The following is a 13,688-nucleotide window of genomic DNA, read 5'->3' as shown; positions in this document are numbered from 1 at the left end:
AAAACAAGGATATAACAAAATCACGATGGGTCTAAATTTTATATCTAAAACCTCATGCTACATGTTTGGTTTTCAATCAAACTTAGAGCTATTATAATTTCATTATATACTATGCATTCAGTTTTAAATCGGATTTACGGCTGTAATAATTGTGTTATATACCTCTGATTTTCAAACACAGTATGTTTATCTCCTTTCTACCACAACTACACTATTCAGATTTACAAAAACAAAACAAATACCGTGTTGGAAAATCAGAGGCATATAACATGATTATATACCTCTGAATGACTCTGATTAACCAATCACAATCCAGTATTTACCGAAGTCAGGGAAGAATAACTGATGGTACTTGACATTACCCTAATAGATGGTCACAATTCGCAGTGCATCCGTGTCTCTATGATATTCATAAGATTATAATACTTTATGATTATGATAGCTTGTAATGTTAAAAATACTTTGTGGTTCATGTTCCTGGACTGTGCCCCTTGTTAAAGACAAGTACAATTATTTCATGTCAATTTTGGTAAAAAGTGACGAGGTATCAAATCCCTGACCCTGTACTCCCTGGGCAGACACTCCATCTCCTGGATCAAAGTGGTGGTCTCTGTCCAGAGTGAATGTACAGGTGAGTGTACTGTAATATTCAGTTATATCAGCACAACATGCCGTGTGTTCTTTATGTCCTGTCCCATGAAGTCCACAGCCTCATGCACAAAGAACAGACATTGTGTTTTAAAAGGGTCATTTTGTGTAGTACTCATTTGTTAAAGAAAATTCAGAAATACATAAAATGTCAGCAAGGAAACTCTGAAGTCAACCTACTGTTTTGGTGACCACTTTGAGAAATAATGAATGAGAGATTACTCGACAGAATTACTCTCAGAATGCATATTGGCAGTTATCCTAAATTTCATCATAATACAGGCCATTTTAAACACGTATATTTCCCTCTTACCTATTTCTCCTGGGTAGCTTGGACCCCTATCTCCACCCAGTCCCCTAAGTCCCTTCCGTCCAGGGAGACCTGGCTGTCCAGCAAGCCCCGGCAGACCATCAAGACCGGGTTGACCCCTCACACCCTTGATGCCAAAAGGTGCTGTGTCACCCTTAAGACCTGGGAGACCAGGGAGACCAGGTTCACCAGCGAAGCCTTTGGGCCCTGTTGGTCCTGGAAGGCCAGGTAGGCCAGGGAGACCAGCATTTCCAACCTCACCTGGAATAATATCATTATTATTACACCCCACGTTTCTTATCTAACGGGGCAGTACGGTAGCTTAGTGGCTAAAACATTTGCTCTTCTCACTGAAGTCCATGGGTTTTGTACCAACATGGGTACAATGTGTGAAGTCCATTTCCAGTGTCCTATGGCATGTTATTGCTGGAATATTGCTACAAGCATCAATTGAAAAAAAGCAGCATAAAATCCACCACACTCACCCTCATCTAAACTGTCCTCATGGTCAGCTTTTTCAATTAATGTTTGTATATGATCATAGTTACTTTACCAGTTACTATAACAACACTTAGTGCTTAGTGGTTAAACCATTTGCTCTTCATACTGAAGTCCATGGGTTTTGTTCCAACATGTGTACAACGTGTGAAGTATTGTTATCTACCATCGACTACATGGATAATAAGTGTCACTGAACACCGACAATGGGGTACATCTCGTATATCACATGTATGTGTGAAAATATGACAAACCAATCAGAGTGCATGTAAAGATTGAGGCAAAACCTAATAGCATTCAAATAGCATTTTGTGATTGTTTAATACATCGAGAAAATTAAGACAGTCATTCTGACATCATAAATGACATAGCTAATAGAACTGTGTTGCATAATTAATTTCAAATTTCACTACATATATGGCAGTAAGATTATACAGACAAGCACAAACAAAATCGAAATCAATGTTTGGACCGTCTACAAATTCTTTAGTTTGTGTTTACTTAAATCTCTTTTTCATATCAATTTTCAAGTAATTCAGTTACTTTTTTACTGTTGGAATTGAACTGCAATAGAGTTACGGTTCTTGTTTAAAGTAGACTCAAAACAAATTCCTCCAGAGGGACATTTTTGGGTTTTCGGCTAGTTGACCATGAATGACAGGGGAAGTTGGGAATGTCGCCGACAGCCTTCTATTTCCCATTTATGTCACCAGAAGGCTGTTTCTCAACTGTCCATATGTGAAAAAGTTGTACATGCCACCCGTATTTGGCTACCCAAATCACGTGCATTCCATGCCTGTGACGTGTGACACTTCCTTGTCACCATCCGAGTATGTTGGATGTGCAACATTTTATAATGTTGTAATCTTGGTGCTTAACAGGCAATAAACTGGTTCAGATCTTGAGCGACATTCCCCGTCTCATTATTTATTGTCCTTTTGACATTTGAAGAGCAGAACCTGTCACAGGAATGTAAGTTAAATTACAGCCAGTTGTTTGTATGATAGACTGTCACAAGATTTCTGTGATACTGAGCCATAAAGCAACAAACATAAACAAGAGACACACTACTTACCCTTGGCACCACTGGCACCAGGCAATCCAGTCAGACCATCGGTACCGGGAGATCCAGGAATACCATTGACGCCTTTCGCTCCAGCCAGGCCTACAATCAATCATTCACTTATTTATGTCATGTAGTCAAATATAATCAACCAAATACAACAGGTTTCTCCCCCACTTGTGTGTAAAAATACACACATGGGTTTCTAACCCACATGTGTATAAGGATACTCACATAGGTTTCTCACCCACTGGTATGTAAGAGAACTCACATGGGTTTCTAACCCACATGTGTATAAGGATACTCACATAGGTTTCTCACCCACTGGTATGTAAGAGAACCCACATGGGTTTCTAACCCACATGTGTATAAGGATACTCACATAGGTTTCTCACCCACTGGTATGTAAGAGAACTCACATGGGTTTCTAACCCACATGTGTATAAGGATACTCACATAGGTTTCACACCCACTGGTATGTAAGAGAACTCACATGGGTTTCTCACCCCATTGGGTGTAAGAATACTCACATGGGTTTCTCACTATCTGGTATGTAAGAGCACTCACATGGGTTTCTCACTATCTGGTATGTAAGAGCACTCACATAGGTTTCTCACCCACTGGTATGTAAGAGAACTCACATGGGTTTCTAACCCACATGTGTATAAGGATACTCACATAGGTTTCACACCCACTGGTATGTAAGAGAACTCACATGGGTTTCTCACCCCACTGGGTGTAAGAATACTCACATGGGTTTCTCACTATCTGGTATGTAAGAGCACTCACATGGGTTTCTCACCCCATTGGGTGTAAGAATACTCACATGGGTTTCTCACTATCTGGTATGTAAGAGCACTCAGATGGGGGTTTCTCACCCATTGAGTGTAAGAATGCATGGATTTCTCACCAACTCATGAGTAAGACACTCATCTATCTCACTAGCTGTATGTCTCATTGATGGCATCCACCAAGCAGCTCATCACAAACCTGCCTGGGAACTGTCCCAAACAGCTGATGATGCTTTATCCAAACCTAATTATGACACTCCAAGCTGACTTGTACCATTAGCTATTTACTATGGGGGTTTTCCTTTTATTTCAGCTGAATAATAAAAATATCAAGGTATAAAATTCCCCCCCCTCCCCCCCACAAAAAATAAACCCTGACAGCAGGAACACAAGCAGCCCACAAGTAGTGCTCTGGAATTAAATCTTTCATAGACTAGATTCTGTTGTCATGGAAACTAGAATCATTTCTTAAAAACAAATACAGGCAAAAAGCACAACTCCATGACCAGACAGTCTGGAAAGCTTTGTCCAGATATATCAAATGGCTTGGTAGTTAAATTCCAGAAACTTCATGAAGGGTACATGTTTTAAAGAAATCACAAATGTACATTCCATTGAACCCTTCTCCTGAGGTAGTTTTGAGAAAGGTACTTTTCAAACTCATTACTTGAGGTATTAAAGTACAACTCTGATATAAAGGTAACAGAACTGGGGAAATTCACATGTCCTGTCTCAAACATATCCATTAGTGTTGGGAATTGGTTAAAATCTCATAAATGATTGGTTCATTGCAATCAACCATCAAAGATTATTGGTTTATGTCAATTATCACTTTCTCTGGGCTATGTTTGTTAATGCACCACAAAACAATAAAGAAAAAAGGTGTAGTTCTCTGAGTGTTTCTCAAATTGCAAAACATGCATTTACAATTTCAACATTTCTAAAGGATGATTATTATGTAAGGAACATATATTTCCTGGGGTCTTTAAGATACATTCAGTCATGACTGAACAAGCCTGTAGTGCTTGTGAAATGTAACAAAGTCAGCCTTGTGAAAAATATTGTTAATCCAAACAATTGCTCCAAAACTGTTTGTGTTCATCTATGAGAAAACATGATGGAGTGCTTTGTTGATCAATCGCCATGACAAATCTTTGACTATTTAAATTAATCAGACCACCATTAGTATCCATCCTATCTATTATGATTGTATCCACGGTACATACCTGGGCGCCCAGGTAGACCATCCAGACCAGCTTCTCCTGGCTGACCAGGGAGACCATCTTCACCGTCAAGACCACGAATACCAGGAAGACCGGGCTGGCCCTTGACACCAGTAAACCCTGGTATACCTGGCAGTCCTTCATCACCTCGGATACCACGCAGACCAGGGGATCCTGCAAGCAGATTTCATAAACAAATGTCAACTGTGCCATCACATTTACCAATTTATATTTACAAGGTAAAGATCTACACTTATCTCAAATGAAAAATACCACCCCAAAGGGATGCAGGTAGTCCTGTATTTGAGGGTCACAAGGACATATTCGCAGGTCCTGGACTACAAAATGTGAGTGCCAGACACTTAAATATTTTTGTTAATGCTATGATGTAATATCGTTGTTATTCGTTACTGTTATTGTACTGTGTATCATGATCATCACTTTGTCCACAGCCAATGCTTTTGACAAAATTTAATCCATGAGGAATTTTGTGGTATAAATGGATGTTCATTCTGATGTACCTGGGAATCCCCGCATTCCTTGCAAGCCGGGCAGGCCAGGGAGACCGCGTTGTCCGGGCTCTCCAGACAATCCCTTTAATCCAGGGCTTCCAGGAAGACCAGGAAGTCCATCCTCACCTGTTCAAGAGAAAGGACAACAGATTTGTAAGGAAGTATACACAGGTACGTGACAACAGCCTGAAGAGTCGTCATGTGCCCACATGGCAGCCAGTGTATTAGTTGAAAGTGTGAGCACTGTAGGATTCAACTAGAATTGCTTCATGGCCAATATTCAGTCAGCAGTGAGTGTTGTACTGCAGTCTTAATTCACTCGATCTCTGGGTGATGATGATCTGTCATAGTGTAATAAGAATTCAAGTTGGAACAAGCAACAAGAAGGACAATATTATTGATTCTTGCTTTGACATGCCATGTGGCAATATTCAGTGACTCACTCACCATATGCTCCTGGAATACCATCAGGTCCAGATGTTCCCTGTCGACCAGGAAAACCGACAGCGCCACCAATACCAGGTTCTCCAGGGATTCCATCTTCACCTCTTTCTCCTGGGATGCCTTGTCTTGGGGTACGTCCAGGTTCACCTCTAGGTCCCTGTAATGGCCAAAGACAATTTTGATGATACTTAGCTACAGGTAACATTTTGGGGGTAAGTTGGTTAGATGACTCTTAGTATGGGCTGGAGTAGGGATGGTTGTGATTGTGGGGGTTGTGGTTGGGTGGGGGTTCCTGTTGAGTTGAGGGGTGAGTGAGGTTACTAGTAGTTAAAACATTCACTTTGGTACACATAATATTCATCCTACAGTAAGTCTACACATCATAAAATCAAATGTTAACTCCCACAAAGTACAGATATTGATATAAACAATTAAGCCCGCTGCCTCATTTGCACATTTCAAATGAATAGATCATTGCTCTATGACATAAAAACCCCTCATGGAACATGCACACTTTTGACACACTTTTTGAGACTTAAATGTCAATAAAACAACAGTTTATTATGTCTATCAACATAACAAAATTTGTCAAAAACAAAGTTCTACCTGTAATCCTGGCAGACCAGGCAGTCCATCATCTCCAGGAAGACCCTTAATTCCTGACTGACCAGGCAGTCCCTCGTCTCCTGGCAAACCAGGATAGCCTTTGGAGCCACGAGAGCCTTGGCCACCAGGCAGACCAGGGAGACCATCGACACCTTTCATGCCTGGTAATCCTGGCAGACCAGGCATACCAGGAAGTCCATCTAAGCCAAGTTCACCTGAATATACAAAGTGATCCTTGCACTTTAACAACATATGAGCTGATGTGATGATGTTACTGTGTACCCCTGTCTTACTGAAACAGCCAGTTTATATTGTCATTATCTGGATATTACAGTTGATTGAATGAAGTATTATCAATGTGACATTATCTAGAGGTTACGTCTGCATAAGTATCTCCTCAGAAAGATCATAACCTAGGATTTAAAACAAAGAATTAACATAAGCTTACAATCATCATATCATCAATTGGGACCAGTTGCTCAAATGAATTAGAACCAATAATGTTGCCTCTGAACAATCCATTATTCATATTACACATATTCTACAGTACAAATCATTTACCACCTTTGATTAAATAAGACAACAAAAATAGTGAAGTTACCTTCAAACCCTGGTTCTCCATCGAAGCCTGGAATACCTGGCAAACCTCGGATTCCAATTTCTCCCTTCAGATCCTGCTTAATTGGTAAAGGTACAGGGTCGCCTTGTTCACCTGGAACGTAACATGACATCTTCATAAAAAGTACAAAGGCAACATGTAGAGGGACTTGTTTTCAGAACAAGTACAAAGGTAAGGTGTGGAGGGACGTGTCTTCAGAACAAGTACAAAGGCAAGGTGTGGAGGGACTTGTCTTCAGAACAAGTACAAAGGCAAGGTGTGGAGGGACTTGTTTTCAGAACAAGTACAAAGGCAAGGTGTGGAGGGACGTGTCTTCAGAACAAGTACAAAGGTAAGGTGTGGAGGGACGTGTCTTCAGAACAAGTACAAAGGCAAGGTGTGGAGGGACTTGTCTTCAGAACAAGTACAAAGGTAAGGTGTGGAGGGACGTGTCTTCAGAACAAGTACAAAGGCAAGGTGTGGAGGGACTTTCTTCAGAACATGTACAAAGGCAATGTGTAAAGCGACTTGTTCTTCAGAACAAGTACAAAGGCAAGGTGTGGAGGGACTTTCTTCAGAACAAGTACAAAGGTAAGGTGTGGAGGGACTTGTCTTCAGAACAAGTACAAAGGCAAGGTGTGGAGGGACTTTCTTCAGAACAAGTACAAAGGTAAGGTGTGGAGGGACTTGTCTTCAGAACAAGTACAAAGGTAAGGTGTGGAAGGACTTTCTTCAGAACAAGTACAAAGGCAAGGTGTGGAGGGACTTTCTTCAGAACATGTACAAAGGCAAGGTGTGGAGGGACTTGTCTTCAGAACAAGTACAAAGGTGAGGTGTGGAAGGACTTTCTTGAGAACAAGTACAAAGGCAAGGTGTGGAGGGACGTGTCTTCAGAACAAGTACAAAGGTAAGGTGTGGAGGGACTTTCTTCAGAACAAGTACAAAGGCAATGTACAGAGGGACCTTCTTGAGAACATGTACAAAGGCAATGTACAGAGGGACTTGTCTTCAGAACAAGTACAAAGGCAATGAACATAGGGACCTTCTTCAGAACATGTACAAAGGCAATGTACAGAGGGACTTGTTTTCAAAACAAGTACAAAGGCATGGTGTGGAGGGACTTGTCTTCAGAACAAGTACAAAGGCATGGTACAGAGGGACTTGTCTTCAAAACATGTATAAAGGCAAGGTATAGAGGGAAGTGTCTTCAGAACAAGTACAAAGGTAAGGTGTGGAGGGACTTTCTTCAGAACAAGTACAAAGGCAAGGTGTGGAGGGACGTGTCTTCAGAACAAGTACAAAGGCAAGGTGTGGAGGGACTTGTCTTCAGAACAAGTACAAAGGTAAGGTGTGGAGGGACGTGTCTTTAGAACAAGTACAAAGGCAAGGTGTGGAGGGACTTTCTTCAGAACAAGTACAAAGGCAAGGTGTGGAGGGACTTTCTTCAGAACAAGTACAAAGGTAAGGTGTGGAGGGACTTGTCTTCAGAACAAGTACAAAGGTAAGGTGTGGAAGGACTTTCTTCAGAACAAGTACAAAGGCAAGGTGTGGAGGGACTTTCTTCAGAACATGTACAAAGGCAAGGTGTGGAGGGACTTGTCTTCAGAACAAGTACAAAGGTGAGGTGTGGAAGGACTTTCTTGAGAACAAGTACAAAGGCAAGGTGTGGAGGGACTTGTCTTCAGAACAAGTACAAAGGCATGGTACAGAGGGACTTGTCTTCAAAACATGTATAAAGGCAAGGTATAGAGGGAAGTGTCTTCAGAACATGTACAATGTGTCCTGTGTATGCATCCAAACTGAACAAATAATTTACATTGTGGGTGTTTGTCTTCAGTTAATGGAAATAGTTCAGTGGGTTGAGGGAGAGCCTACCCTTTACTCCTTTCCTGCCATCGCCTCCATCAAGTCCTGGCAGACCAGGGTCACCCTTTTCTCCTCTGGCGCCGGGAATCTCATCCCCAGGCAGACCTTTGTTGCCAGGGAGACCAGGAAGTCCAGGTAGTCCGTCAAGACCAGTGTCTCCAGGAATGCCAGAATCACCCTAATCAAAGAAGAGTCAGTGATTCCATATACACCACAGGGATTAAGTGTAAAATCATATAAATAAATATAAATATTTACCAGGAAATACAAATGGATAAAGAAACAAAAGTCATCAGAAGATGACCTATTCCCCCGGCCCCCACATGTTTGAAAGGACAAATCATCTCACAGTTACTCATTGTCTTTTCTAGACTAAGTTTGAATTGTTTCCATGGAATTCTTGAAAATTATAAATGCCATATATCTGTAACCAGCAAAGTCACAATTTCATATATCTGCCAAGATCTGCTGAAAGATATGAAATGGTTTTCGAGCTGTGCTCTAGGAATGAAGCCCACCCCTTCATTTTGAGACTAAGTCCAAAACGTATCCATGGAAACCAAGAAAATAATACATAAAAAAAACCTTTAAAAACCAAAAGGCACCACTTTGGGGTCTGCCACACATATCTGCCAAGTTTTATGGACAGATATTAAGAAGTTTTTGAGTTCAGACTAGGTCCAAAACGTTTCCATGGAAACCGAGAAAATAATACATCACAAGATCTTGTACGTAGCAAAAAGCACCACTTCAGGTTCTGACTGATATATCTACCAAGTTAAGCTGAAAAATATTGAATGGTTCTTGAGTTCTGCTCTGGAAACGAAACACACCTCTCACTTTTGAGACTGTGAGAAACATTTCCATGGAAACCAAGAAAATAATAAATCACAAAAACTTGTAAATACCAAAAGGCACCACTACATGTTCAGATTGATATATCTACCGAGTTTTGCAGAAAAATATTGAATGGTTTTTGAGTTCTGCTCCGGAAACAAAATGATTACGGACGGACAGACGGACCGACGGACGATGGATGGACGGACAGACGAGGCGTCAACTATATCCCCCCGCATTACATGCCGGAGGGATAAAAAATATAAATGCCAAAAATCTGTAAACAGCAAAAGGCACAACCATAGGCTGAGATTACTATATCTGTCAAGTTTGGTCTAAAAGTATTGAACGGTTTCTGAGTTATGCTCCGGAAACAAAATCATTACGGACGGACGGACGGACAGACGGACATGCCGGAGGGATGAAAACAGAATACCTACTACAGTTAAACATTAACACAGGTGATATGATACATATCTATCTCATGGCAAATATGGTGAAACTGACCTTCATTCCCTGGTAACCAGCACTTCCAGGCAAACCTCTTTCTCCAACCGTTCCCATAGATCCATCAATGCCTGGCAGACCAGGGTAGCCTGTTGAGCCCTTTGGACCTGTGGGGCCTCGGTATCTTTCAAGATCAATGAATCCCAGCGGTTCACCTGGTAATCCCTTGGCACCAGGGAAACCAGGGGCGCCATCGCGTCCTGGGGCTCCCTGATACAGCCAAACAAACAATATGTTATACTTTGAACATGACGCCACCTTTTCCGTCTCACCACACAAGTCACAACTCATGGGCTGGAGGACCCTGCATTTGTCAGTTTTTTTTAACATTTGTTCTCAACTTATAATATTCCTCTACTGACATGATGACAGTTGAACAATGAGAGATATGACATCAAAAGGTGTATGACTTCAGGTGTAGCTTATATTGTAGCTTATATGGTATGAATATTCCTCTGGTATAACATCGAAACCAAACCGTTGACGTAATGACAGCTGAACAATGAGAGCTGTGGAATCAACAAGTATATGTCCAGCAGACATATTAAGAATATCAGTTGTGGCTGTTTTTAAAACGTCTTCTATTTTATGAATATTTCTCTATACTAGTATAATATCAAAACCATAATGACACTTCAACAATGACATCTATGGCAGCACTAGATGTATGGCCATGTCAGGACTGGGGAGATACTATCATATCATTACTGGTTGGTCCTTTCTAGAGATAACCATACAAAACCATACACACAGAGAATACTTACGGGCTCGCCAGGCCTTCCATCAGGGCCAGGCAGCCCAAATTCACCAGGTTGTCCTTTCTCGCCAGTGAAACCAGGCAGCCCAGGGAAGCCATCCTGCCCTGTCAACACACAAATAGTGAGTGAGTGAGCTTAACAATGCTTTCAGCACTATTCCAGCAATAAAAAATGGGGGCACCAGATATCGGCTTCACACATGTGGAACAAAACAAACAAGTGTTTGAAACTAACATGGCACTGTCCACCGCTGCTAAAGAAGAAAATGAGTTATTTATAACATATTTACTACTCTTTACTTATTGCTCACACGTAAGATACATGAAATGACTGGTGTCTGGATAATCACCCTATGTAGGCTGTCAAGAAAATTGAGGACATTGGTTGCAATGTTTTATGGAATACTGCGTTAACATAAGTTCAAAAAGTGGACAAAGTGTTGCAGACATATTGAAAATACCCAAATCAACTCGTGTCTGCATAATCCCCTAATGTAGGCTGTCACCAAATTTGAAGATACTGGGTACAACAGTTCATGAGTCGTGGTTACCCAAATCAACTGGTGTCTGTGTAATCGCCTAATCTAGACTGTCACCAAATTTAAAGACATAGAGTACAACAGTTCATGAGGCATCCATTAACAAGAGTTGGAAGAGTGGTCAGAGTTACCATGACCTTGGAAATAAGGTCAAAGTCAACAAAAATTGAATGGTGTCTGTGTATTCTCCCAATGTAGGCTGTCACCAGATTTGAAGACATTCGGTACTACGGTTCATGAGATATCTTGTTGACAAGAAACAGGACGTACACACATATGTGCAGATGCAGCTGAATACATAGTCCACTTTTAGTACCACTGTTGCGGTAAGGGACAATAACATTATCAAGACAAACTTGTAAGCTTGTGCTTGTGAAAATGTCAATTTGAGCTCAACATATTCATGCTAACATCAAATGTTTTAGCGATTAATTGATATTTTGAAGAAGCTGACCTTGTCTGCCAGTATCGCCATTATCTCCTCGCCCACCAGGAATTCCATCTGGACAGAAGCCACAGTCATCTCCTCGGAGACCTGCAAAATGCATTTCCAACATATGTACTGCGAAAAACATGATGAACTGAAACTGAACAACCAGCAAAATCCTACTGACCTTTTAGCACTTTTGTAGTAGCTAGCATTATTGTAACTAATATTGACTTACTGTACCATACTGAATAGTGTTTTAAATTCTCAGTTTAACCTCCAGGTTTTGTTGGGTCAAGCGCTATGATACTCGAGGGATGTAATTGATGTCTACACTTCTCGCAACCTGAGATCAATAATTTCATTATCTTGTCTCTTCCTAAGGTTGAAACTGTCAGTTATCAGTTTTGGGGTTTTCTATTCTCCAAAAGGGCAAGGAATGCCAATGTCGATGAATTTTTTGTGTGCTCAAGCATACATTTTGTATGGAGACACTGACCATCAAAACATACAATCATTATTACTCTCGGCCATGTACTTAGGACCTGTAAATATTTGAGCCTGGAAATACATGTACAATTTATTTTATTCACACAGTGTATACAAAAGTTGTCAATTTTGGTATAACAAGGACCTGTATTGCTAAACCTATTGTGGCATAAAGGGGCAAAGTCCCTACCAATTCATATTGATGTCTACACAGGGATTAACAATTTTACAGAAACATATCTTCCCTGTTTTGTAAATTCAAAGGTAAAATTTGTGAATGAATTTTATTGGTAGATTTGGGTCAAATAGTAGTAAACTGCCTGTAATTTACACCAAATATAGGGAACCAACTACAAATATGATAATACATATCATTTGAAGAAACATATTGCAGCATGAAAAGAAAATGATAATACCTTGTGGTTGTAGTAAACTTCAACAGTGTGCTTACTTGTAGAAACGATGGTTTTGTTATTTTATTTCTGTAGGGAACTGGGTTTCACAACTAAAATGTAGTAACAGTTGATCTTTTTCTAAAGACTGAAATGTGATAAATTGCTAATATAAACTTAAGAAACATAATGAAAATGCTCATGAAACTCATTAACATTTTCTATATTTGCAAGTACAAGATCCGTGGATGCACTTTACCTTTTTCTCCAGAGAGACCTGGTAGACCATCCACACCTGGTGGTCCAGGTTCACCTCTGTCTCCTGGCAATCCTCGTGGTCCGACGGGTCCAAACAAGGTGAAGCCTTCACCAGGGTAGCCAGGCTCTCCATAGTATCCAGAATCTCCAGGAAGTCCTGGTAAACCAGGCAGGCCAGGAAGACCAGACAGACCCTGCTCACCAGGAGGCCCATACACAGTCTCACCTGGACGACCATTTTCTCCATTCTCCCCGGCCAGACCAGGGAAGCCCACGATACCATCTTTCCCGTCAACTCCAGGTAGACCTGCATGATATTCACGAAAGGATTGTATTCCATTTGGTGGTACAAAAAAAACCAAACCACTTAGAGGCTGGATAAGCAGGGGTCAGCTTCTTATAAGCAGGGGTCAGCATTCTATCAACTTTTGAAGATAGATGGGCAAGGTAGTATGGATATACACATACCTCCGACACCTCGGTCACCCTTCATGGACATGCCGGGAATACCGGGGAGACCGGGCAGACCCTGGGAGCCAGGGAGGCCAGGGAGACCAGGCAGACCACGGCGACCCTCCTCACCATCAAAACCTGAAGCAAACAAAACATTGACACAATATTTCTCTCTGAATGCCACTATCACCCCGTTGGTAATGATTAAAAACAAAACAACAATATTAACAATACTTATGTAAAAACAACAGAAGTTATGAATTAGCAGGGGATTAGTGAAATTAAAATTGAAATCAACTAGCACAACAAGGGCAACGAAACTATATAATTGTCTCTTTTTAGGTATTGTCTTGGGACGACATTAGTCTTATACATTCCTGTTTCTGTGTTGTGATGCCAGAGATTAGTCACATTCCAGGTACTGTTTTGAAACAATATACGTTTCCCATGTACATCTGACTACCAACTTT

General features: G+C 41.0%; 1 protein-coding gene across 1 annotated transcript in view; it reads right to left on the bottom strand.

Annotated features, from left to right (window-relative positions):
• Positions 1 to 13,688, bottom strand: part of LOC137281812 (collagen alpha-2(IV) chain-like) — a 55,464-nt gene that overhangs the window by 11,878 nt on the left and 29,898 nt on the right. Inside the window, exons 15-27 of the mRNA XM_067813431.1 lie at positions 13,234 to 13,356; positions 12,767 to 13,072; positions 11,654 to 11,734; positions 10,668 to 10,765; positions 9,904 to 10,113; positions 8,569 to 8,737; positions 6,697 to 6,807; positions 6,096 to 6,310; positions 5,493 to 5,646; positions 5,055 to 5,171; positions 4,537 to 4,707; positions 2,532 to 2,621; positions 962 to 1,219 (exon numbers count right to left, since the gene is read on the bottom strand). Coding sequence (XP_067669532.1) covers positions 962 to 1,219; positions 2,532 to 2,621; positions 4,537 to 4,707; positions 5,055 to 5,171; positions 5,493 to 5,646; positions 6,096 to 6,310; positions 6,697 to 6,807; positions 8,569 to 8,737; positions 9,904 to 10,113; positions 10,668 to 10,765; positions 11,654 to 11,734; positions 12,767 to 13,072; positions 13,234 to 13,356 — 2,103 coding nt within the window. The remainder of the gene's footprint in view (positions 1 to 961; positions 1,220 to 2,531; positions 2,622 to 4,536; positions 4,708 to 5,054; positions 5,172 to 5,492; positions 5,647 to 6,095; positions 6,311 to 6,696; positions 6,808 to 8,568; positions 8,738 to 9,903; positions 10,114 to 10,667; positions 10,766 to 11,653; positions 11,735 to 12,766; positions 13,073 to 13,233; positions 13,357 to 13,688) is intronic.

The sequence above is a fragment of the Haliotis asinina genome, chromosome 4, assembly GCF_037392515.1.
Source record: "Haliotis asinina isolate JCU_RB_2024 chromosome 4, JCU_Hal_asi_v2, whole genome shotgun sequence".
Taxonomy (NCBI): domain Eukaryota; kingdom Metazoa; phylum Mollusca; class Gastropoda; order Lepetellida; family Haliotidae; genus Haliotis; species Haliotis asinina.
This window is presented reverse-complemented; position numbering and strand designations above follow the sequence as displayed.